Source organism: Podarcis raffonei, chromosome 9 (genome assembly GCF_027172205.1).
Source record: "Podarcis raffonei isolate rPodRaf1 chromosome 9, rPodRaf1.pri, whole genome shotgun sequence".
Classification (NCBI taxonomy): domain Eukaryota; kingdom Metazoa; phylum Chordata; class Lepidosauria; order Squamata; family Lacertidae; genus Podarcis; species Podarcis raffonei.
The window spans coordinates 30,194,800-30,219,003 of record NC_070610.1 but is presented as its reverse complement, the minus strand read 5'-3'; the positions used below and the strand labels follow the sequence as shown (position 1 = coordinate 30,219,003).

General features: G+C 42.1%; 1 protein-coding gene across 7 annotated transcripts; it reads right to left on the bottom strand.

Annotated features, from left to right (window-relative positions):
• Positions 1-289: 289 nt before the first annotated feature.
• CENPU (centromere protein U) lies at positions 290-23,988 on the bottom strand. 7 transcript variants are annotated; one of them, XM_053402519.1, is made up of 12 exons: positions 20,492-20,590; positions 18,870-18,939; positions 18,248-18,374; positions 16,631-16,703; positions 15,360-15,491; positions 14,878-14,953; positions 7,671-7,794; positions 6,453-6,534; positions 4,426-4,473; positions 3,202-3,263; positions 1,585-1,741; positions 290-936 (listed from the first exon to the last, which is right to left on the bottom strand). In XM_053402519.1, exons 1-12 carry the CDS (start codon positions 20,573-20,575, stop codon positions 814-816), a joined length of 1,158 nt encoding a protein of 385 aa, XP_053258494.1. In that variant the 5' UTR covers positions 20,576-20,590; the 3' UTR covers positions 290-813. The 7 variants fall into 7 exon arrangements, with proteins under 7 accessions (XP_053258494.1, XP_053258495.1, XP_053258490.1 ...); XM_053402520.1 differs by lacking the exon at positions 15,360-15,491; XM_053402515.1 differs by lacking the exons at positions 290-936; positions 1,585-1,741; positions 3,202-3,263; ... (1 more) ...; positions 6,453-6,534; positions 7,671-7,794 and adding exons at positions 8,545-13,096; positions 21,360-21,425; positions 23,844-23,988 and having other exon boundaries at positions 20,492-20,543.
• Between the last annotated feature and the right edge of the window lie 216 nt (positions 23,989-24,204).

Genomic DNA, 24,204 nt, shown 5'->3' with positions numbered 1-24,204 from the left:
GTTCAAACACCAAAAAACATTAGTACCCCTTACAGGGCTGAAACAACTTAGCAACCACCAAGATGCCAGTTACTGAAATATGCTCTCTCTTAATTCTAGAAATGGATTAGTACAGCTAAATAGTCAAATGAATAAAGTTATAGTGTAGAAAGTGATTTGTGTAATTCACATACATGTCCAACTACACATATATTAATTGTTTCGCACAGAGTGTGAGATTGGCAGAAGAGGGGACAAGCCACCTGCTTCATTTTAGAATGTTTTTCTTTGGTATGTTTTAATTATGTTAGTGATGGAAAACAAAGTAGCTTAATGTAAATTATACTACCCCGTGGGCCACAGGTAGCCAACATGCTGCTGTTCAGATGTTCTTAGGGCTTGACAGCAAGCAGTGAGGTCACTTCTCAAGCTTGCCATAAAAAACTATCAAGGCTTATCTTGTTTATATTCAGCTTTCTGTCCTATTCCACTACTTCCTATTTGCCTCCAACTTAACTGGCAATTTAAAAAAGCATTTATTGCTTTTTATGCTGAGTTCAGATAGCAACACTAAAAGTATGAATAGTTCAGCCACTTGAGAAAAATCTCTTCAAAAAAGGACTAATCTTCCAATTTCCTGCTTCAACTACAATTCTATTAGAGGTGTCAGTGGGGTGGCATTCAACTGTGTTTTACTCCAATTAGACCTAGTGAAATTAATTGACATAACTTAGTAATGTTCATTAATTTCAATTGGTCTCTGCTGTGTAGTTGTATTTAAAATATGGCAGGGTATTCGTTAGGCAGTAAAGTGTAAATTATATGTATATATGTCTAGTCCTCCGTTTGTGAATCTAAAACCTGTTGTAATTTTGAGTTGATACGGCGAACATGGCTTTCAGCTCCTAAAATTCTTCGTGATTCCACCAGGAGTGCAGGAAGGCTAGAGGCACCATACTATGAAAGAAGAAAACGGGGGGGGGGGGGGGGGACAATGTTTCTAAGAAAGGCAGTATTAAAACACTTTGTGAAATAATCCAGTCACAGCCCCACCCACCCATGCAGTTGCACCCAGATCAACACTAACCACTCACTGTAGTTTGGGGACTATTCAGAACCAGGTTTGTCAAATCGAGTGGAAGCCTGGCAAGGCATTCCAGGGGCCATAGGATATACTGGATCTCCCTCTAGGTGGGCAGTGTCACTTTTGTATGCCCCAAAAGTAATAGCACCAAGGGTGGATCAGGTGCCTTTGGATCTGCTGGATCCAAACCCCTTCTTTCCCTCGGCATGCCACTGGGACTGCTGAGAGATGATTGAATACACTACCCCTGGAGCTGGTATACCAATTTTTCCCTCCCACTGGATGGGAGGCAACTACAAAAGAAAAGGCTGGAGCAGCACAGAATTTGGGGCGGGGGGAGGTTAAATGTTACCACCACAATAAGCCCTTTCAGAATGAGCACAACAGGGTTTGGGTGGTTTCTCTGCCATGGATTCTCCCACCCACCCAGCTGCCCAAAACAACAGTAGCAACAATGAGGATTTCTCTACCAAAGTAATGAAATACTGCATATGGCATCAAACTATTAAACATATACTTACTACTGTTTTTTCTTGTGGGTTTTCCTTTCTGACATTGACATATTTTTGTTTAAGATCCTTTAAATCAGTCACCAGCTGAACTGCATTCCTGAGAGTGGATAGTTCTCCTTTTAGTTCAGCATATTCTCTTTCCAGTTTCTTTAGCTGTGGTTCAGTTCTGCAAAACACAAATGTGTAAGCGTTGTGCCTTGATGAGCTACTTGGTTCTGCTAAAAAGTAGTTAACTGTAGCTAACATTCAAGTGATCTTCTGTTCAGTCACACATGGGTTCTTCACTTCCACAGAACAATTTTTTAAAGAAGCTCCTGAGCCAAAGATTACTGATTGATTGAATTTCTAAACAGCCCTTCAGCCGAGGCTACCTTAGTGCATTAAACAAAAAGTAATAAATACAATAGAATGGGAGCTAGGACTTGTCCTTCCCTTCAAAGGTGCAGAGCCCACTCTGTTTGCATGCCTCAGTGCTTTTCCATCTATCTCCTCAAGATGAGCTTCTAAGAGCCTACAGCAAGAAAGAGATGTGTGACTGTACAGAAGATCACTTGAAGAACATCAGTTTAAAGTAAGCAACCTGACTTCCTTCATGCTATGTGTGTAGATGCAGAAATGGAAGTTTACCAAGCTGGCCTCCCTGGAGGACACAATCCTGCAGGATGGTTCCCCCAAAGATTTCCTGGCTCTAAGATCTAAAGCATAGTGACTAATGATGGCACAGCATAGGCTAGATGGTTACCTAGCGAAAGTCTGTTAGCAACACACATTGAAACAGTTCAAATCCATAAGACGGCCTCAGTGACAAATTATCAGCAACAATGGACTAACATATGTGTAAGTTTTAACTACTAAGACAAACTTCTAGCAAAAAGCTAATGGAAAAGGTTGACTGAATAACATGTATCCAACACTGCTGCTCAGCTGTCAGTTGAAAAAGACCTGGGCAGGAAGGCACTTGCTTCCACTCATTTGAGAGGAGGCTCTAGAATTTTCCAAAATGTTGCTTTTGCACAAAACCCACATGTGACTCCACAGAGACCACGAAGAATCATCTTTAAAAAAACACCTTGAAAACAGGTTGTCGCAAATTGTGTTTATGAAGCTTCTCGGTGTTTAGAAATGCATGTTAACAAAGAAGAGAACAGTGCTCTAACAATAAAATTATTCTCTGTCAACATTGATAATTGCACCAAACAAGTGGAATTTATGATTCACGATAAAATACAAAATACAGTGGTACCTCGGGTTAAGTACTTAATTCATTCCGGAGCTCCGTTCTTAACCTGAAACTGTTCTTAAGCTGAAGCACCACTTTAGCTAATGGGGCCTCCTGCTGCTGCTGCGCCGCTGGAGCCCGATTTCTGTTCTCATCCTGAAGCAAAGATCTTAACCTGAACCTTTCTGGGTTAGCAGAGTCTGTAACCTGAAGCGTATGTAACCTGAGGTACCACTGTACTACAGAATATAAAAAAACATGCACAAATGAGCTTATGAGAGGTATATCATAAGAAAGCATTTTAAACTTTAAATATAAGAAGTGTTCTGGACTATGTCTAAAACTTAAACAAATTTAAAATGTATTTCAAGTTATTTCATGAAACATTTTAACTGATGAGAACATACTTAAGTAGTTCTCCTTTGACCTCTGTCAAACGCTGCCTTTTCTTATTTGTTGCTCTCACCATCTGTAACGACAATAAATATATTTTAAGACTGAAAAGCAAAACATACAAAGGGTGATATCTAGCTAAGTCATACCTTGAGCAGACCCACTGAAATCAATGACCTTAACTAACATGCCCATTGATTTCAGTGGACCTACTCAGCATATAACATTGGATATCACTTCAGTCAGTCCTTAATCATTTGTACACCTGCACTCTACAAAATATAAAGTGCACATCATTTGTACACATGATCCTGCTATAATAAGTACAATGAGTGACAGTATAAATACAATTAATGTACAGGGGGACAAGTGATGTTTACTGAAAGGAAATCCAATTGATTAATTGGTATAAGAGGACAGAACATTCATTATATAAAATCAATACCTGCCAATATGAATACAATGGCATTAATGCCAGTGGTTTTATTTTTAAAAAAATGTCCACCAAAACTAATGTCTGCTTTTAGAAAAGCTATAGCAAGAGAACAAAACAGTTGTAATAAATTCATTTTCTCATATAAGGCATACCAATCTATTTGGGCTCTTTATCACATAATATAGTGAATATAATGCTCCTTAACATCCAAAATGGCAGGAAGAGAGCCAGGAGTTGTATGAAAGCTACACATTTTGGTCTAAGACACACACACCTTTCATAAACTGTCTCCAGCAATGAGTACTGAATGCAGATTTGCTTCTTATCCTGGGGAATGTTCAGTTGCAGACGGCAGTACACAAGCACTACACCTGATCAGGTTGATTATATATGTTAACTGAACACATTTCAATCAATACAATTAGCCACAGAGACAACATGCCCTCTGGTGTCCTGTCTCATGATTCCAAACATTCTCCCTCTAACAGCCACCTCGGAAGCAGAAACCTAGCCTTCCCATTCACTCCAAAGCAATCATGGATGAAAAACGTGGGCTTCAAAGCAGCACACCTCTAAAACTAGCATGTCTCAGAGCCAAAATCAACACGAGGGCATAAATTCTTGCCACAACAGTTGGATTTAATCATTATTGGAAGGAGAGCTTCTCCCTCTGGTGAAATTCACAGGGCACACTGCGAACTCCAGCTCTTAATTCACTGAAATGTCCTAATCCAACATGCATACTCACTTCTGTAGTTAGACAGAACCCATACAATTAATGAAGATTCATGAAATTGTTTACCTTTGCATTTTTCAGTTTTGTTGTTCTAAGTTCCTCAGCACCTGCAACCTAATGAAAATGTGCAGGTTTTAGTAATACAGCATAGCTTCTTAATTTACTCTTTTATTCAGTTGTTTTATTATGACACAGCTTTTATGTGTCACTGTATGGGTTACAATTCATTGGTTTCACATTTTCTAGCCATGGGGTTTCTGGAAGTAAATATCCAATTACAAGTAATCTGAGAGGTTTTTTTTAAGTTGAGGTCTCTGACATCACCATGCCAACAAAGGTCTGTATAGTTAAAGCTATGGTTTTCCCAGTAGTAATGTATGGAAGTGAGAGCTGGACCATAAAGAAGGCTGATCGCCAAAGAATTGATGCTTCTGGAGGATGGCGCTGGAGGAGACTCTTGAGAGTTCCATGGACTGCAAGAAGATCAAACCTATCCATTCTTAAGGAAATCAGCCCTGAGTGCTCACTGGAAGGACAGATCGTGAAGCTGAGGCTCCAATACTTTGGCCACCTCATGAGAAGAGAAGACTCCCTGGAAAAGACCCTGATGATGGGAAAGATGGAGGGCACAAGGAGAAGGGGATGACAGAGGACGAGATGGTTGGACAGTGTTCTCGAAGCTACCAGCATGAGTTTGATCAAACTGCGGGAGGCAGTGGAAGACAGGAGTGCCTGGCGTGCTCTGGTCCATGGGATCACGAAGAGTCGGACACGACTAAACGACTAAACAACAATTCTTTTAGAGTTCTGTGATTTCCAGATTTCTCCCTTTAGCATATGTCTGTTGCAGCTTTGGGATCAAGATGGCTGGCTAGAAGGCAGGAGTTGGCTAACCATAACATAGAGTCAACAAGGGAAGCTCAAAAGGCATGGTTACTCATATGAGAGACAACCAAAACTGTGACCATTACTTTTTGATTTCTTCTCCTTTCTGTGCTCTTTCCAAGGCTCTAGCTACACTATCCTACTGTAGCCAACTAGGATGCAGCTCCTACAACTTTTAAGTCCATGAGTAAGTCCATGTCAGAATCCCAGGTGAATGCCAACTGTTGGGACATTGTCTTGGCTCAGTCCAACATTAGGGCCTAAGCAGGTAAGTTACAAAGATTCTGTAATTTGTGGAAAGTTACTTAGTTTTCATAGTTCTGACTTTGTATTTATTATCCTAAGCCAAGAATCTTAAAGGATCAGTGCTCACCTGGGGAAAATATGATTCAAAGTTTTATTTAAAAGATTTATCCCACCCTTCATCTTTCTTTCCTGGTTGTTTTACAATACCTCTTCCATTTGAGAAACATGGCTGGAGTCCTTTAAAAATGTTAAATCATTAATTGCCACAAACATTTTTCATACTAAGTATTATTTTAATTTTGCTGTGGGCACTTTGTTAACACTATCGTTTCCAAGTTTCAGAATTAAATAATACAACAGGTTTCAGTTCAGTTTTCAAACATTCTCTGTCATTTGAAAAACATGTTTTCAAGTCTGCAGTTGGGAAAACAGCAGAGGAAAAATCATGTCAGATAAAACAAAGCCTTTGTATGTATAACAGTAGAAGGGAACCTTTTTTTGATGCGGGTCACATTCTCTCAGGTGCAATTTGTTGAGAACCACATGGTGAACCATCCCCTTATCCTCCTTGTGAAGAACAGATCACTCTTGCTACAGCTCTGAACAGATAATTTTCAGAGGGCTTTCCCCCTTCCACCACTCCATCCATTTGAGCCCCTCATTTCCCTCACTGGTCTAACAAATGCAAGTCTGTTTGCATTTTGGCAGCGCTGCACCCTCATTTCCATTTGTCAGCCTTATTCACGCAGAGCATTTCATTAGCTGGCATGCCATAGCCAATAAGCAAATTTTATCATTGTAGGCTGTTTTCGGGCTTTCCCTTTCCGAGGGTTCCCCCCCCCTTTTTTAATGCTTCTGCAAACTCCAGTACCTCCCTCTTGTGCATGGATGGTGCCGTTTTGGTAACATAAGCAATGGCACTTACATCTGAACAGCAGAAATAAGGGAACAACTGTACTTACATTATTGGTGAGTTGCTCTCTGAACGCAAAAGAAAAGCTATCAATAGCTTTCCTACAATAGCTTTTCAGCTCCACTCCTTGTCTGAATAGGGAAGAATGCATATAAATCAGTATATTAAACCTAAAGAGAAATGCTGAACTGATCAGTATATTGAAAAACATTCTAGGTATTGAACTTGATACTTTGAGTGGACAAAAACTGGAAAATGCCATCAACTATCTAAATTTCTCCTACTGAATAACACGTGGAATTATAACTTCAAACACTGAAAGCTTAATTTAGTTGCATTACATTTAGTTAGTTCATCCTCATTATGGTTTAAACTTGAGGGATGGGAATTGTTTTAGATAAGCACCCATTTGTTTTGTTCTAGTGTTCTTTCTTCCTATATACATAAAAATGTAAGGTTGCCATTGCACAGCGCCCATTGGAGACTTGTAGTGCGTCATCACAATACTGGATTTGCATGAAGTCAGGACGGGGCAGAGGAACAGAAGAGAAGGCAGGCTGCACAACAACAGCAGTCATGACATGGGAGTGAGCACAGAGGGACACTGAGGGAAACTGCTGCTTTAAACAACATCAGAGGATGCGAAGCCCTCAGATATTCCACAGAATCTTCCCACAATCATATATTTCATTCATGGTACCATTTGTTGTCTTTGACAAAATGTCTCAGATTGAATGTAGTACTTTATAAGATGTATTTAATTAACAAGCAACTACTCATATTTGTACAATATTCATCAACTGAACTTAAACTGACAAATTTGCTCTTAAGATTCTACTGCTCTTAATCTGCCGTAAGATTACTGTATCTCTTCAGATTCTACTAATCTTAAGAGATACAGTAACATATCAGCATGGGGTGTTTGTGCAAAGAAGGCTGCAGAGGAAGAAACATGACTATGGGGGTGCCCTAGGGTAGTAATGTGTGGGGAGGGGAATGGCAATGGCTTGGCGAGTTGAGTGAGCAGGGGCAGAGTTCCTAGGAAGTAGTATCAGGGGAAAATAATTTCATAACAGAGTAAAAATGGCTTGGCCTTTTGGTTACAATCATATGACAACATTCACTATGTTTAAACAGCACAGCTGCAGCAAACCAATCTGTAACAGAGAGAGCACATAGTATTGTGGCTTAAGAATGCCCAATTTCAGTGTAGTCAATGAGCTTAAAGTCATATACCAAGTTAAATCTTAGTCATAAAGATACTTACTTGTATTTTGCTGTTATTTTCTCAAATGCATCCAGAATAACATCAGTTTCTTTGACACGGCTGGCAGCCTTTTTCATGTCTTTGGAACCCCAAACCTTTATCAAATCTGGCTCAGCATCTGAATCTAAATAAATGGTGTTTTTGAAGCAGCTTTTGAGATTATAGGTCTCAGCCAACCCTCAAAATTTATGATTTAAAATGCCTCAAAATTGCACCAACTTTTAATAGAAGAAATAAAATCCCTAAATGATGGCATTATAAAACATTGTCTTTCAGTTGTGAAATTGAAGACAGCACTGCACGGTAGCACTAAAAAACAATGCTAACACTTATTGTTTCATATATTGGCAGGCAAAATAGTGACCATTAGGTCACCTAATAGGCAATGGTCTGATAATATGATGAGCCAATGTGGCATAGCGGTTAGAGCGTCTGTAGTAAAGTTAGGAATTCAATCCCAACACGCTGCCACCATGTAGAAATGTTAGGGGGCACAGCATCCCGCCACTACCCCCTTGTAGTAATGTTACGGACACATGCCCCTTCCTCACCTGTCCTACAATCCAGAGGGACCAGGCTAAGAGAGGGAAGGTGGTGCCGCAATATATACTTTTTACAGGACCAAACACATTAAAAGGGTAGATGCGGCCACCACTCCCTTGTAACCCAGGATAGCCATGAAGATTAACCCAAGGGAGAAGGTTGCTCTTCCCAGTTACCGGCTGTCCCACCCTGCAAATTGCTTCCACAAAATACAGGCAGCAATTCAACAGGTTCCACAATTACAGGCAGAAATTCACAGGTACAGTAGGGGCTAAATGGTCAGGCTCTGGTTTCAGACTTCCCCAGAATGGCATACAGAACAACAAGGAAATCCTCTTTTCTTTAAAATTTATTTAAAAAACAAGGTTAAACATACTTAAAAGTAGGCACATCTCTCATAACGTTTTAGACAGAAAAACAACAACATTGTAAAGCATTGCTAGCTAAACATAGTTACAAAAAAACGAGAACATAAGAAAGGTTAGAGCAATTCAAAAAGTCCTCGGTTGCATCCGCATCTCAAGAAGACAATAGGAATCTTCATCACAAAGGACACGCATATGAATGTAGCAAGTTGGAATGTCAGCATGGTGGTATCTGACAGAAGGGCGGATGAGGTGCGCGCACAAAACCCCTTTCCTAGGCTTTTTTTTCTGTAAAACCCCACGTGGAATCGGACCACAAAACCAATAAGAACTCTTGATTAATTTAAAATTTACCAATGTTCAGCTAGTTGGATAATAACTCAGCTTGTGACAGCTGAGGCTTGTTGGTTCTCAAGACCTTGGATCAAAAGTTTCCTCCCCAAATTTCTCAGAGACACACCAGGTCCTCCTTCTCCTGTAATGAGGCTTGATAACCCATGTTCACACCGGGAGGACACTTAGTAACCAGGAGTTAAATCACTACTAATCAACTAGAGGTTTTTCCTTCCTGCAGATGCCTGAGATAAGCATTCACACTCCCAGAGACAGCTAGTCTGCAGCTTAAGGACACATTTCCCATAAATCCTTTGGCCTTTGGTCTTCCCACAGTGCTTTTCTTCAGCTTGACCAAAGTTTGTCTATTGAAATTTCCTAACTTCACTACACCCTCCCCTCCAAGATGAAATTACAGGGTTAAGTCCCTAAATTTCATCAAAACAAAATATTTACACATTTTGGAAATACTCAAGTGGAACATCATTCACACGTCAACAATTCACTTTACAGACTGGTACATACGTGACAAGAGTATCAGCAACCACATTCTCCTTTCCAGGGATATGAGTGATCTTAAATGGATAATCCTGTAAGGTTAAGCTTCACCTGAGCAGTTTTTGGTTAGAGTTTTTACTCTTTCCACCCAGGAAAGGGGGGGGGAGTGATCGGTCTGGACTTCAAAGGTGTTACCCCACAGATAGGGACGGAGTTTAGTTAGAGCCCAGACCAGAGCAAGACACTCCTTTTCAACAGTAAAATAATTTTGCTCCCGGGGTAGCAATTTCTTGCTCAGATACACCACCGGTCGCCAACTCCCCTCATTGTCTTGTTGGAGCAAAACCCCTCCCAATCCTGTTTGACTGCCATCGGTTTGCACCACAAGGGACGCCACTGATCAGGGGCTAGCATCACCTGCGAACTCACAAGAGCCTGTTTTAACAACTCAAAGGTTCGCTGACAATCATCAGTCCAATCCACTTTGATTGGCAGAGCTTTCTTACACAGGTTGGTCAAGGGAGTAGCTAGAGTAGCAAAATGATTAACAAACCTCTGATAATAATTGACCAATCCTAGAAAAGATTGTACACCCTTCTTGGTTTGTGGTTGGGGCCATTCCTGCACACACTGGATTTTGGCTTCCAGGGATTTGATGTTTCCCGACCCCACTCTAAATCCCAAGTAAATCACTTCTCCTTGAGCAAACTTACATTTAGACACTTCTCTCGCAATCGTGCCAAAACCCTCTGCACATGCTTAAGGCGTTCTGGCCACGAATTGAGAAAAATTAACTCAATCTCCTCCCATCTCCCTCTGAGCATGGACAAAGGATTATCTAGGAGCTTGGCAAAACCTGACTGGTTTGACACAAACTCTGAGCTCCTTTGGTAAAGCTCAACCAAAGTTTTCAGCAGATTTTGAACAAAGGGGTTGGGCAGGCTGATGATCCCACCAGACGTGAAAACAATTTTACTCATAACACAACCATGCTGTTTCCCAGGACTGAAATGTTGTAAAGGACCCACCAATTTCATTCTCTTTTTAACAAAACCACTTACATTACAAAACATATTTTGAAAAACATTAAACATATCGACTGGGTCTTTAAAGTCCTTGAGCTGTGGATAGAAAAATTCTTTTTTAGACACAAAAAAAGACAGAGTCAGTCTCGCAAGGAGGGCTTTCCGCAGCTTCTAGGCAACCTAGGAGAAACTGACCAAATCTCTGCTTTACTTCAAACAACAGAGAATCCCCCGTCATGGCAAGAGTCTCACAACTCTCGAAGGGTTTGGCTAGGCTGAGGTGGCCCCCTTCCTCTTCTTGACTCTCAGCTATCAGGACACGCTTGCATCTTTCTCAGTCTGCGTTGCAAGGGGGCTTGCTGCAAGCTGCTGGAAAGGAACTGTAGATTTCAAAACACTTTCCCCCAAAGTAGGGTTTGCACAAACTTGGGGTTCGGGGACTGGAACAAAATGATCCCCCTTAAAATCCTTGGAGGGAACTGGATCAATGGCTGCAGGTTGGGGGATTAATTTTCCACCACTAGAATTACTTTTCCGAAAATCGGACTGAATCAGCTGGGACAAAAACTAAGTCATTTGGTACAGTCACAGTATCAGAGTTTTTGCCTCGAAAGGAAGGCACAGCAATTCGACGAATGTGAGCACTGGGGGGTGCATTAGACGCTGAGTTGGACCAATGAACGCAAGGAGTGGCGGTACTTATTAAGCCAACTCTCTTCCCCAACCGGGTTCTCAGGAACAGCAGTCTTAGCAGTCCCCGTGGTTGCGGGAATTGTAGCACCAGGCGCCAAACCTCCACCCATCCCATCTGGGACAAGGCTTCCCTCAGCCCTCAAAGCTTGAGGTGTCATTCCCCAGTTTTCCATCACCTGTGCCTGGGTGGGTGAGACCTTAATTGACAAAGAGTTCACCGATATTTGCTGTGGGTGAACCTTAAATCCCAAATCATTTCCCACCAGAACAGGGCTTTTACACACTTCAGGATCATGAACTATAACAAGTTGATTTCCAGTGTAGCCTTTATAGGACACTGGAACAATGGCGGTAGGTTGGAAAATCTCATCTACGCCATATGGGCTGATCTTCAAGGGGTCAGGCTGCATCTGTATGGGCAAAACCAGATCTCTAGACACGCTGGTGATATCAGAACCCGTGTCTCGGAAAGAGTTCACAGCAATTCCATTGATCTCAATGGGTGCTGTAAATTTTAAATTAGCCCAATTAACATGTGGCACCCTCGGTCCTGCCCCTGTACTCAGTGGCCCCACTGTAACAGCATTAGAAGTGGTTCCAGCAGTCTTGGGAATTATAGCATCAGGCGCTGCCCCACCCCTCCCATCTGGGACTGGTTTTTCTTCAGTTCCTGAACTTTGCTGCTCAGCCTCCCAGTCCTCCGCCGGTCGCTGAATCATACGCACTGCAGGGGTCGATGTCAAGGCTGGGGGCTTTTTACCATTCAACTGAGGGCAAGCTGCCTTCACATGGCCAGGCTTTTTACAATAAAAGCACAGTCCCGAACTAGGAGCAAGTTTCGAGCGGTCACCCCCCGCTATGGAAGAGTCTTTTGTAGGCATGGGGGTGGCTTTACTTTGTTCCTTAGCTGGGGGAGCAGATCTTCCGGCTGGAGCCGACGCCGCTGGTCTGTTCCCTCCCGGCTGTCCCCTGTTCGTCAGATGGGACCGCTTCAATTTAAACGATTCTGCAAGCTGGGTCGCTTGCTCCAAAGTAGCTGGATGCTGATTTGCGACTAGGCTTGCAATCTCAGGGGGCAATTGTTGCATAAATTGTTCTTTTAACAGCAATTGCCTTAGTCCTTCAAAAGTATCAACGCCTTCAGCCAAAAGCCATAATTCAAAATTTTGAGCCATTTTCGAAGAATACACAGAAATACTGTCTGAGGGGTTGCATTTATCCACCTTCCGGAAAGCTCGTCTATAATTTTCAGCATGAAACCCAGGCCTCTGCATCACCAGCCTTTTAAAACGCTCATAGTCATTTGCCTGGGACAAAGGGAGATGGGCCATCAGCTCAACTAGCTCCCCACAAATTAAGGAGCGCAAAATAGTCATGTACATTCTCAAGGGCACCCCCATATGCCGACAGGTCACTTCAAAGAGAGTTAAATAACTAAAAACGTCTGTGGGGGGCTGGTATGTAGGAAACAAACGCAAGTCAAAGTTGCTCAAAGGAAACCCTTGAGGAGCCTGTCTTGGAATTGCTCCCTGCAGTTCTGGGCTACAGTCATATCTTGAGGCATAACGATAACAGGGCACCTGTCCATCCGGATGCTGAAGTCCCTCCTCTGCGTATCCACGCGAGGGTTGGGGGTATGGTTCTACCTCCTCCTCCTCGTACCGTCGCGCCGACCCACAGGTTTCCCAAGCTCTTACTGGCGAGTAGACCCGGACTGGACTAGGCGAACGACGTCTCACTGGTCTGCGACTTTCACGGGACGGACGCTCCAGGTCGTCGTCCTCCACAGATGCTTCCCGCATTTGTCGTGGCAAGTCTTGATACTCATACGCCATCCGGCTGGTTCTTGGGGCAGTAATGATGGACTGGCCCACTCCGGGAAATTTTTCCTGGCACCGAAATCCTCCCTGGACGGGATCTGGCACCCGTTTGACAGCTTCGCCGGCTGAAAACTCCATTTCTCTCGGTTCTGCATAAACAAGATAGCTTCCTCTAGGAGGTGTAGAGGCAATCACAGCTTTCACTTCCTCGCGAGGTGATAGCTGTTGGTTAAACGACGCACCAATTGTGCTCTGAGAGTTGCACGACTCTCTTCCACCCCTCCGAGAAGTTCTTAGTTCTTAATTGGTTGGCGTTCTCTTCTCCCTCAGAATGCTCCAAGAACAAGGGGGAGGAGTCTGCTTTAGAAATTGGTTGTTGGGGGGGGGGGTTCTGCTGCAGTAGGAAGGGAGCTACTCTCTCCACCCGGCCCCCATTCACCCACCGTTCACATTGTATTCTTATGGGGGACTCTGCCTTCCATGATTCCTAACTATCCATCAGATAAAAATAAAATGTCTGCAACTTATAAGAGATACGTGCTCAAATTAAAATCAAAGTGCCTTTCTGTAGGGAAGTTCGATCCCGCCACGCTGCCACCATGTAGTAATGTTACGGCCACTCACCCCTTCCCCACCCATCCTACCGTCCAGCAAGACCAAACTAAGAGGGAAGGTGGTGCCGCAACATATACTTTTTACAGGGCAAAACACATCAAAAGGGTAGATGCGGCCACCACTCCCTTGTATCCAGGGCTAGCCAGAAGATTACCCAAGGGAGAAGGTTACTCCTCCCAGTTACCGGCTGCCCCACCCTGCAATTGCTTTCCACAAAATGCAGGCAGAAATTCAACAGGTTCTGCAAATTACAGGCAGTAATTCACAAATTCAGTAGGAGGCTAAATGGTTAGGCCTGGATTCAGACTTCCCCAGAAAGGCACGCAGAACCAATAGGAAATCCTCTTTTTAAAATTTATTTAAAAAACAAAATTAAACATACTTAAAAGTAGGCACATCTCTTATAGCGTTTCAGACAGAAAAACAACATTGTAAAGCATTGCTAGCTAAACGTACTTACAAAAACGAGAACATAAGAAAGGTTAGAGCAATTCAAAAAGTCCTCGGTTGCATCCGCATCTCAAGAAGACAATAGGAATCTTCATCACAAAGGACACGCATATGAATGTAGCAAGTTGACTGTCAGCATGATGGCACCTGACAGAAGGGCAGATAGCTGCACCCACAAACTCCTTTCCTAAGATTTTTATTCTGTAAAACCCCACGTGGAATCGGACCTCAAGACCAATCAGAATTCTTGTTTTATTTTAAATTTACCAATGGTCAGCTAGTTGGATAATAACTCAGATTGTGACAACTGAGGCTTGTTTGTTCTCAAGACCTTGGGATCAAAAGTTTCCTCCCCAAATTTCTCAGAGACATACCAGGTCCTCCTTCTCCTGTAATGAGGCTTGATAACCCATGTTCACACCGGGACTACACTTAGTAACCAGGAGTTAAATCACCAGTAATCAGCTAGAGGTTTTTCCTTCCTGCAGATGCCAGAGATAAGCATTCACACTCCCAGAGACAGCTAGCTAGTCTGCAGCTTAAGGACACATTTCCCATAAATCCTTTGGCCTTTGGTCTTCCCACAGTGCTTTTCTTCAGCTTGACCAAAGTTTGTCTATTGAAATTTCCTAACTTCACTACAGCGTCAGACTAGGATCTGGGCGACTCTCAGCCAAACCTACCTCACACGGTTGTTGTGGGGATGAAATTATGAGTTGGTGGGGAACCATGAATACCACCTTGAGCTACCACTATCAGGGTAAGTGCCCCAATTTTAAAATTCCTGTGCAGTGGAGTGAGTGACAAGCTATCCATGGATCCCCTCCACTGTAAACAAAACAACACCACACAACCTCTTTCTCACCTGAGTAATCTGTCTCCATCTCTGGTGAACAAGCCTCTTTCTGATTCTTGTGGCATTCAGCACTCATAATAGGCATCTGTCAAATAAATATACATACATTTAAATGCTTTTATTTTGAAATTTTAGATCACATTAGGCAGGAGCAGCAGCTATGAAGTTTGTCTGAACTCACACTTTTTCAACAAGTGTTTCTGGCTAGTTCTGACCAAGGCATGTTGAGGAAATACAAGGAAACGGTGTCAAGAGGACACTTGCCCATTTTCACCAGCCCCTAACTAATTTACACACACATAAACTGCACCAGTGAAAGAACCACTGTGGAAAAAATACCAGAAACTAAAATATAGGAAGCACTGTGTTTTTTCACTAATGCTTTCTGAACACATTTTTAAAAAGAACAAGACCCAGATATGTGCCAAAAGGCATCATTCTTAGGACAAAGGTTCTCACAGCTATGGTGCATAGCAAAGTTTATAGTTAACCTTATCAGTATTCAAGTCCTCCACAAGATCTGGAATGTTATCTGATATTCTGCATTCTGAAGAGCTGCATCTTACTGGCAGCGGAGATGTTAATCTATAGTCCTCTGTGCTGGATGTAGACTCTGTGGCTCTCTAAATGAAAACAGTCAGGCGATTATTCTCAGATTAAAGAGAATACAAATGCAGTGCCTTTCATTTTATAGGAACGGATGCAAACTTTCCCCCCAGTATAAAAACAGCTTTACATATTATGGAAACATCACTTATAAATCTTTATGTAACATGCATCTGCAATGATTTCTGCAGTCTGTGAGAAACATATGAATACTTGCTGCAGGGAGCCACAATTTACCTTGCTTTCCCACAGCAAACATAATTAAAAACTAAATGAAAGTAGGTTACATCCAATAAAGGTACCATGAAAATTTTGTAAAACAGGTAGCCATGAGGCACTTGCAGCCTCAATAAAACAGCCTCAAGTTGTTACCATATATGACAACTGTGATCACAACTGGACCAATATAAGCAGCTATTTATAGTGAGCACATGGGAAGCAGCTGAGCTGTACTGTAGAAATATTAGACTAAGAGCACCACTATTTAAAAGCCTAAGTGTCAACTTCCATTAAAATAAGTTTCTAACATTCATAATTTCTGTGTAGTCTGAAGACATGCAGACAATTACCTCAACACAGAAAACAAGAGTCTGCAAAAGCCTATATACATAATGTGCCTGCAAAGATACAATGCTTTGTGCACCAAACATACAATTCCTGGTATATCTGCCATTCCTCAACTATCATACTTGTGCTAATCTTCTTTTCTGAGCACTCAAAAGCTGCATTTGCTAGATTGGGGTAAATGCATTTAAGAGCTTCAGCTCCTAGAAGGGAAATTATAATATAAAAGGGAATTTGTGTATGTATATATATATATATATATATATATATATGTGTGTGTGTGTGTGTGTGTGTATGTATATGATTTCTAAGGCCAAGTCATGACTTTAAGAGCCATGCCATGTGAAGATAATATTACCGATATTCATTCTTCATTACCTTAGCTAGCATGAGATTTCAGCTAGTAGTAAATAAATCATACTTGCTTGAAATCTGGAGAATTAATTACCCAGTTATAATAATATATATTTAAAACATAGATATCCAATTATTTATTTCCAATATATTGGAAATATATTGGAATTTTCAATATATTGTTGTCTGTTTTCCTGAAGTAAAAGTAGGACACACAATCTTAACTTCATTTCTTTACCATATTCTCTTGCACAGGTTCCTCTTCAGAAACTTCTCTCTCTGATCTTGATTTCAAGATATGCTGACATTTGCTAGAAAAAGATACAAAATAATGCAATACAGTATATTCTGGCATGTAGCTTTAAAAATCAAAAGGTCACTTCTTTTCTTGCTAAGAAGTTTCATTGTTGGCACACAGGATTTGTCCAATGCTGACAGTAAGAATCAAAGAGCCAGCAAGAATATAGTGGGGATCAAAAGGGTATGTGAATTGAATGGTATGTAGATGTGTTCATGCAAGGAAAACAATAAGGATGCGACTGTTGTGTATATCTGAGTTACTCAAAAAGCTATATGGCTTGTGTTGCATAGTGTCGTGTTGCATAGTGGTTAAGAGCTGAAGGAGCCGATACTGCACAACAGTATGTGCTGATAGGAATTGAAGCTTAATTCACTGAGACAACTTACAAATCTCTAATATCTCTTACAATGTGTTCCTAGGAGTCACACAGATGTGCCACTCAGAAAGGTACTGCAAGAGCTAACGGTTCAGTCTTGATGACACAGTAGAGTACAAAGAGCCAAAGAAAAATAATGCAGTATATTTATACACTTTTGCTACATAATGTATTGATTGCAAATAATAATCCTGTTTAGACCTTAAAGTTAGGAATACTCCTACAGTCATATTTTTGAAACATACAAGTTGGTTTAGAACACACGTGGGGAAACGTTTTGGCTTCACAGGCCAGATCCTTTGCATCATAGGCCTCGCAGGGTGGATGGGGCTGCCCACCTATCAAAACCCCATCTGTGGCTTTGCAATGTGCCCACTGAAACATTCACTCCTCTCCTCTCATTTCAAACAGTGCTTTGCCCTGCCTCCCCTTTAAGCAAAGGGACATTGTTAAACCCATGTTTAGTGCTTTGGGAAGTTCTGAGCTTGTTTCTCCCCTCTCCACCATTGACAGGCATGAGAGAAACAAGGCTGAAGTTTGCTGGCAACAGCAGCAAGCTGGCAAACACTTGGAACAAGCCCTCTTGTACACCAAGCCCAGTGCTTAGGAGGATTGCTCTCCCTTCCCATCAGCTGGTATGATCGGGGTGTGATCCTGCTTCGTGCTGGGTTCCAAAAGCACTGTTTGAAGCAGCTTGTGCGTTTCTCTTGAAAGCAGATGGCACACAAGCTGCTTCACATAGCGCTTTTGAGCAGGATTTAATCTCTGCTTATCACCAGTGATGTCAGCTGATGGGCAGGTGGGCATGGTTTGGGGATAATGGCTTCGTGGGCGAAAGTGGACTCCTAACAGACCAGATTGGCCTGCAGTTCCGCACCCTATATTTCAAATAAAAAGGAAGGATCATGCTTGTGTTCACTCCTCCATATCCTTAGTTAAAAGTTTAAAAAGGAACAATCAAACCATCCAAGCATTTCACATAGTTTGGATGCTATCTTCTCAATTGCATGAAAAGGCACCTGAAAATTAGATGGGAGTTCTGTAGTGTGCTGAATGAATGGCCAATGTTAGTATGCCTAGCATATTTTAGTCAAGCTAACAGGTGTGTGAGTGAATGAGGAATGGGTACATGATGTTTTACAAGGATAAACATGTTTTCAAATTTACATCTGTAGTACCTTCCTCTAGTATCTTTCTTTTTTGGCTCAGAATCTGATGAACTGCTTGTTGACCCATCTGAATACTGATCTTCTTCCTCATAAGCAGACACAGCGGTGCTATGTAAAGGTTCTTGTGAAGGTTCACCTAGATAACATAGACAAATCTAGCATTAATGAACTGCACCATCGTGTTTGTGGTGAGCAATAAAAACACAGGTCAGTCTTGGGCATTCAGACATTTGGCCACCTCGAATGTAAACATATACATGAAGGGGAGCAAGGGCACACTATCAGTGACAACTGTCCCTTCCAGCACAACCACTTTATTAAATTAACAGTCGTCCTATTTCAGAACTTCACCTTCAAAACTCATGGAGGGCTAGTAACATGATAACAGTAATGTGTCAGAAGAGGTGGGCTTGACAGCACATTCATTTCTCCTCATGGGCTTGTTTACATGTGAGGAGAACATATTTTTATATTTCTCACTTCAATTCCTTGTAATTTTGGACTACTCTGATGCCTCAGCCCTGAAACTGTTCACAGGATTCGGGGCACGACTTTCACCGCTGAAGCAGATTCTATTTTATGTTCTGTAACTATTAGTGTCAATTTAAAAAGGCAAAATGCGATCACTAACCAAATAATTCATCAGGTTCCTCTGCTTGGTCAGTTTGGAGAACTTTCAAAATACCTGATACATCTGGTTCCTAAGGAGAAAGCAGTTTAAAATGAAAGTGCAACTTGACATGGTATCCCTGGGGAGGACCCTCAAAAAACAGAATCTGTAACAAATAGCTGAAAATTGAGATTTATTTCTTTCAGCGTAAGAAATAGAATTCAAACAAATTCATATACTGGATTAGAACAAGAAAGAAATGTTCTATCAAAATACTATTTCCTATAATAAAAAACCCGCAGAAAGCAAAACAAGACAAGAAACCAGGGGTTATGTATGTATTTTTTTTTAGGGGGGGGGAAGGGATTGGCCTTTGGGGTAGGGTGAGATAGATAGGGGTTTATGTTTGTGTGAATGACAGACACTTATTTCATCTGTGGAGTGGATTTTCTGGATCTGTGCATGCTGTCTGTGTGATTGATAAACAGTTGGACATAGAAAGAGGAATAGTGGTGTGATGGGGGGAGAGGGAGAGGCGGGCAGGCAAGGTATGTATGTATGATCTGTCAGAGAGGGTGAAATGTATGCAATGTGTGTGAGGGAAGGTACGCTAGTATGTGAGTGGTCTGCTTGTATATGTGGTCTGTGAGAGAGAGAGAGAGAGAGAGAGAGAGAGAGAGAGAGAGAGAGAGATTTGTGTAGCTGTGTATATGTAGTGTATGACATACATATATACATACAACATTTTACTTGCATGCTGGCTTTCCAAAGTTAAAACCATGCTCAAGGCAGCTTACAACGTGAAAAAAATACAAATACATAATTACAAAGCCAAAATTAGCCATTAACAATAAATAAGACGCCAAAAAGTACACAACCAAATTGAACAATTTCCACATATATCTTAAGATCTAAAATAAAGATCCTTTTTTTAATTAATAACAGAAACACCCAGCCAAACAAAACTTCCTAAACAATAGTCCAGCCCAAGAGTCTTTTCAGCAGCCTCAGCTTTCATAGCTGGAGTCAGTCAGGGCCCTCCCCTCCCAGGCCAGGTGGGAAAAGGCCTGCAAGGCAGGGAACAAGTCTTCCAAGACTCACAGCCAAGCTGTATGAGTGTGTATGTGTGAGAGATGTGTGTGTCAGTGAGCAGGATGTAACCATTTTGTATATTTTTTTCTGGTACTGGGGAATTCTCTATGATTTGACAGCAACAGCACCATTGTGTGCATTTGAGGAATCAATACTGTGTTATCTCCAATCCAAAAGTGGCAAGCAGCAGATTTTCTGGGTAAGGGGAGGAGAGCAGCAGTGACTGTACTAATTTTGTGTCATGCCATGCCACTGAATGTCAGCCATTCATTATCCCATTCTCTGTACACACGTATTTTACATATTCTGTATACTTATAGTGCCCCTAACGGAGGATGATTCTGTAGTGCATCATGCTCTTTAAGCACTTGGGATATCATGTGTCACCTCTATAGTTGGAAGAGCGAAAGGCTTTTTTAAAAAAAGTTTAAGTTCAAAATTCCCCATAGAATTCCAGTATGGATTATCTCAAGGCTGTGAATCAAATAAAACTAAACAGAAGTGGAAAATGTCTCATTTGTGTTTGAATGAAAAAGATATGTGCCACTTACTCCCAGTTTCTTTCTGAAGTCCCTCCTTGATTTTCTCTTTGGCATCTTTTTACTAACAAAATAGGGGGAAAGAAACATTACCATAAAGGGGTATATTATATTTTACATTTATGATTTTTTTTCAGCAGGACCTTTATCAACTCTTCATTGCACTTGTATCTGTGAGTTTCCTAAAACAGAATCACACAGTCCTAGGTAGTCTCCCATTCAAGTACAGAACAAGCTCAGTCCTATACAGCTTGAGTATTTCAGGTGCTTGCAGAACATCTCTGGAGTTCAATCAGTCAGTATATTTATCTTGCTGTTCCTTATACAAACACATTCCATCACTGTTCTGTCCATATGTGTATTGCATATTAATGAAATTATTATTTTGTGGAATGCCATTGTGAAAGTTAAAAGATATGGTGGGAGATGAGAACTGGAAGGCACAGAGGGGCTTAGATGCTATGTCTGCTGAGAGAAATTTAACAGCAGATCTGTCATTGCTGCTTACTGTAAAATAGTATTTTTTTGAAAAGCACCTATCTCAACAGTAGACATACAGACTCAGCCAGATGATATTTATTGTATTACTCCTTTCAATTAAGAAGCCAGTATGATCTTGCAAAAAATGTAATTTCCATATAATAGGTCAAAATTCTAGAAACTTCTAGAAGCAAGTTCTTCAGTTATATGCACACCTTCATATTCTTATAGCTGACTAACACTCCCTTGTAATCTATACACTCTTTTACCAGCACAGATGTTGTGATTTACACTTGCTTAGGACAAATTAATCTATTAAAAAAATGCCAAGGACAAGACTGATGTAAATTTTGTTGAGAAAAGTGGAAATGAACTTATACTTTTTTTCATAGTTACTAACCGAACACCGTTTTCCATATTTTGCTCGTCTTGTCTGTACTGCTAATTTAAGATGAATTTATTTCTTCTGAAAAGAGAAAAACACACACACACACACACTTCATAATCACATTCAGGTGGAACAATAAGACATACACTTTCCACTTTTTATGAAGATGAGTAAATCCACGAACAAGTGTGGCTACCAAAATCGTGTCTGGTTTGTTTCCCACTATTCCTCCCTACTTCCACCTTGTGGATGACAGAGATACAGGAATGCTATCTGCCTGTCTTACAGGGATGTAAGATTAAAGCATGTAAAGTAACCGGCCGCCCCCCAAGCTAGTCAACCTGGCGAGAAAGCTAGAGGTGTTTTCTCTCTCTTTTTTGGCTGCTAAGACTAAAAGCGGATTATCTTCAACTCTTGAGCCAGCAAAGATTGGCACTACAAATGATGTAAGGAGCGAGCTGCAGCCCATGATAGGAAAAGTAGTAAGGGAACACCTAGCTACTTTAAATGAATTCAAATCTCCAGGGCCTGATGAGCTGCATCCAAAGGGTACTAAAGGAGCTTGCGGATGTAATTTCAGAGCCTTTGTCTATTATTTTTGAGAATTCTTGGAGAACAGGTGCAGTCCCTACATACTGGAGGAGGGCAAATGTCCCCATCTTCAAAAAGGGGGAAAGGAAGGTCCAGGTAACTACCAACCAGCGAGCTTGACATTGATACCAGAGAAGACCATAGAGAAGACCCTAGAACAGTTAATTCAACAGTCGGTCTGTGAGCATTTAGAAAAGGATGCTGTGATTATTAAGAACCAGCATGGGTTTCTTAAAAATAAGTAATGCCAGACCAACCTGATTTCTTTCTTCTTCTTTTTTTGATGGAATTACAGACTTGGTGGATCAGGGAAATGCTGTGGAGATAGTGTATCTTTATTTCAATAAGGCTTTTGACAAAGTTCCCTATTATATTCTTGTGAGGAAGCTGTTAAAATTTGGGTTGAACGAGGTAACTGTTAGGTGGATTTGTAGCTGGTTGACTGACCGAACCCAAAGAGTACTCATTAATGGTTCCTCGTTCCTGGAAAAAAGTTCCTGGAAAAAAGTTCCTGGAAAAAAGTGAAAAGTGGGGTGCTGCAGGGTTCTGTCCTGGTCCCATTGTTAACGTCTATATAAATGACTTGGATAAAAGAATTGAGAGGATGCTCATCCAATTTGCAGGTGGCACCCCTACCGGGAGGAGTAGCTAATGCCACAGAAGACAGAATCAGAATTCAAAATGACCTTAACAGATTGGAGAACTGGGCGCAAGCTAACAAAATGAATTTCAATAGGGACAAATATAAGGTTCTGCACTTAAGACAGGAAGAACCACATGCACAAATATAGGATGGTGGACACCTGGCTTACTAGCAGTACAAGTGAAAAGGATCTAGGGGTCCACAAGCTTAACATAAGTTAACAGTGTGATGCAGCAACAAAAAAAGCCAATGCTGTTCTAGGCTGCATCAACAGTAGTGTCCAGATCAAGGGAAGTAATAGTACTGGTCTATTCTGCCTTAGACCACACTTGAAATACTGTGTCCAATTTTGGACACCACAAATTAAGAAGGATGTTGACAAGCTGGAAGGTGTGCAGAGGAGGGCAACCAAGATGATCAAAGGTCTGGAAACTAAGCCTTATGAGGAGTGCTTGAAATATATGTTTAGTCTGGAAAAGAGGAGACTGAGAGGAGACATGACAGCCATCTTTAAATATCTTAAGGGCTGTCACGTGGAGGAGGGAGAATGCTTATTTTCTCCTGCTCTGGAGGGTAGGACTCGAACCCATGGCTTCAAGTTGCAAGAAAGATTTCGATTAAACATTGGAAAAGACTTTCTGACAGTAAGAGCTGTTCAGCAGTGGGCTCCCACCCGAGGTGGTGGACTCTCCTTTCTTGGAGGTTTCTAAACAGAGGTTGGTCAGCCACCTGTCATGGATGCTTTAGCTCAGATTCCTGCATTGAAGAGGGTTGGACTAGAGGACCTTCGGGGTTCCTTCCAAGATTCTATGATTAGCTTCTGGCTAAAATAAAATAAAATGCCAGAGCCGCTCCCAAGAGCTCCCTCGCTGAGCTACAGCGAATTCAAACCGGAAGAGCAGCCGCCCCTCAGAACTCTTTTCTTTGCCTCAACGTTCACGCGGCGCGTCCGCTGGCACCGTTGACAACCCGCGCGCGCTTAACAACGGCTCCCATGCCCCGCCCCCGGCACGCAGCCTGGGGCCACGGCCTTCCTCTGTTGCGCTCTACCTTAACGTCCGATAAGCCCCACTCCTTCTGGCCACGCCCCCTCATAACTCCTCTCGAGCCCACGGCTCCCCCTCCCTGACTAGGGCCCCTGGGCCTCTGCACCTAGCGCCCCCCCCCGCCCAAAGTGCCCCCTTGAGCTGAACTATTCGGCTGTGGCGCGCGCCCCCCTCAGTCGCCAGGCCCGACAGCTTCCGCGAGAGAAGCGAACTCACCGCGAGCTCCCTTCGGCTGTTTCTTTCCCGCCGTTGTAACTCAAATGGCCGCGCCGGAACTGTCCCACCGAGCACCCGGAAATGGGGGGAGACGCAACTATTAGGACTTCCCTCAGGGTACAAGGAACAAGGCTTTTGAGGGAGCCCCTGTTTCTATCTCGGCAGTTGGTTTGGTCCGTCGGCTCAGAGCTAAGAGGCGAAAGAGTATGCAAAGAGCTTTAGGAGACGAGCGGCGTTAGCTGCTGGTAGCTGTGAGAACAGAGGAGCAGCGCCATCTAGTGGTTGGAAGGGAGTAGGTAACCCTTATTTTTCCTCAATTCTGCACAGTTCATTACCGTACTGGCGTTCTTCAACCTTTAGT

Coding starts and splice junctions, on each gene's coding strand:
- CENPU (XM_053402513.1), bottom strand. CDS start 20,575: ATGGTAATGTTTCTTTCCCCCTATTTTGTTAGTAAAAAGATGCCAAAG. Junction 18,375..18,869: donor GGAACCTGATGAATTATTTG/GTTAGTGATCGC, acceptor TATGTTATCTAG/GTGAACCTTCACAAGAACCT. Junction 16,704..18,247: donor AAGAAAGATACTAGAGGAAG/GTACTACAGATG, acceptor ATCTTTTTCTAG/CAAATGTCAGCATATCTTGA.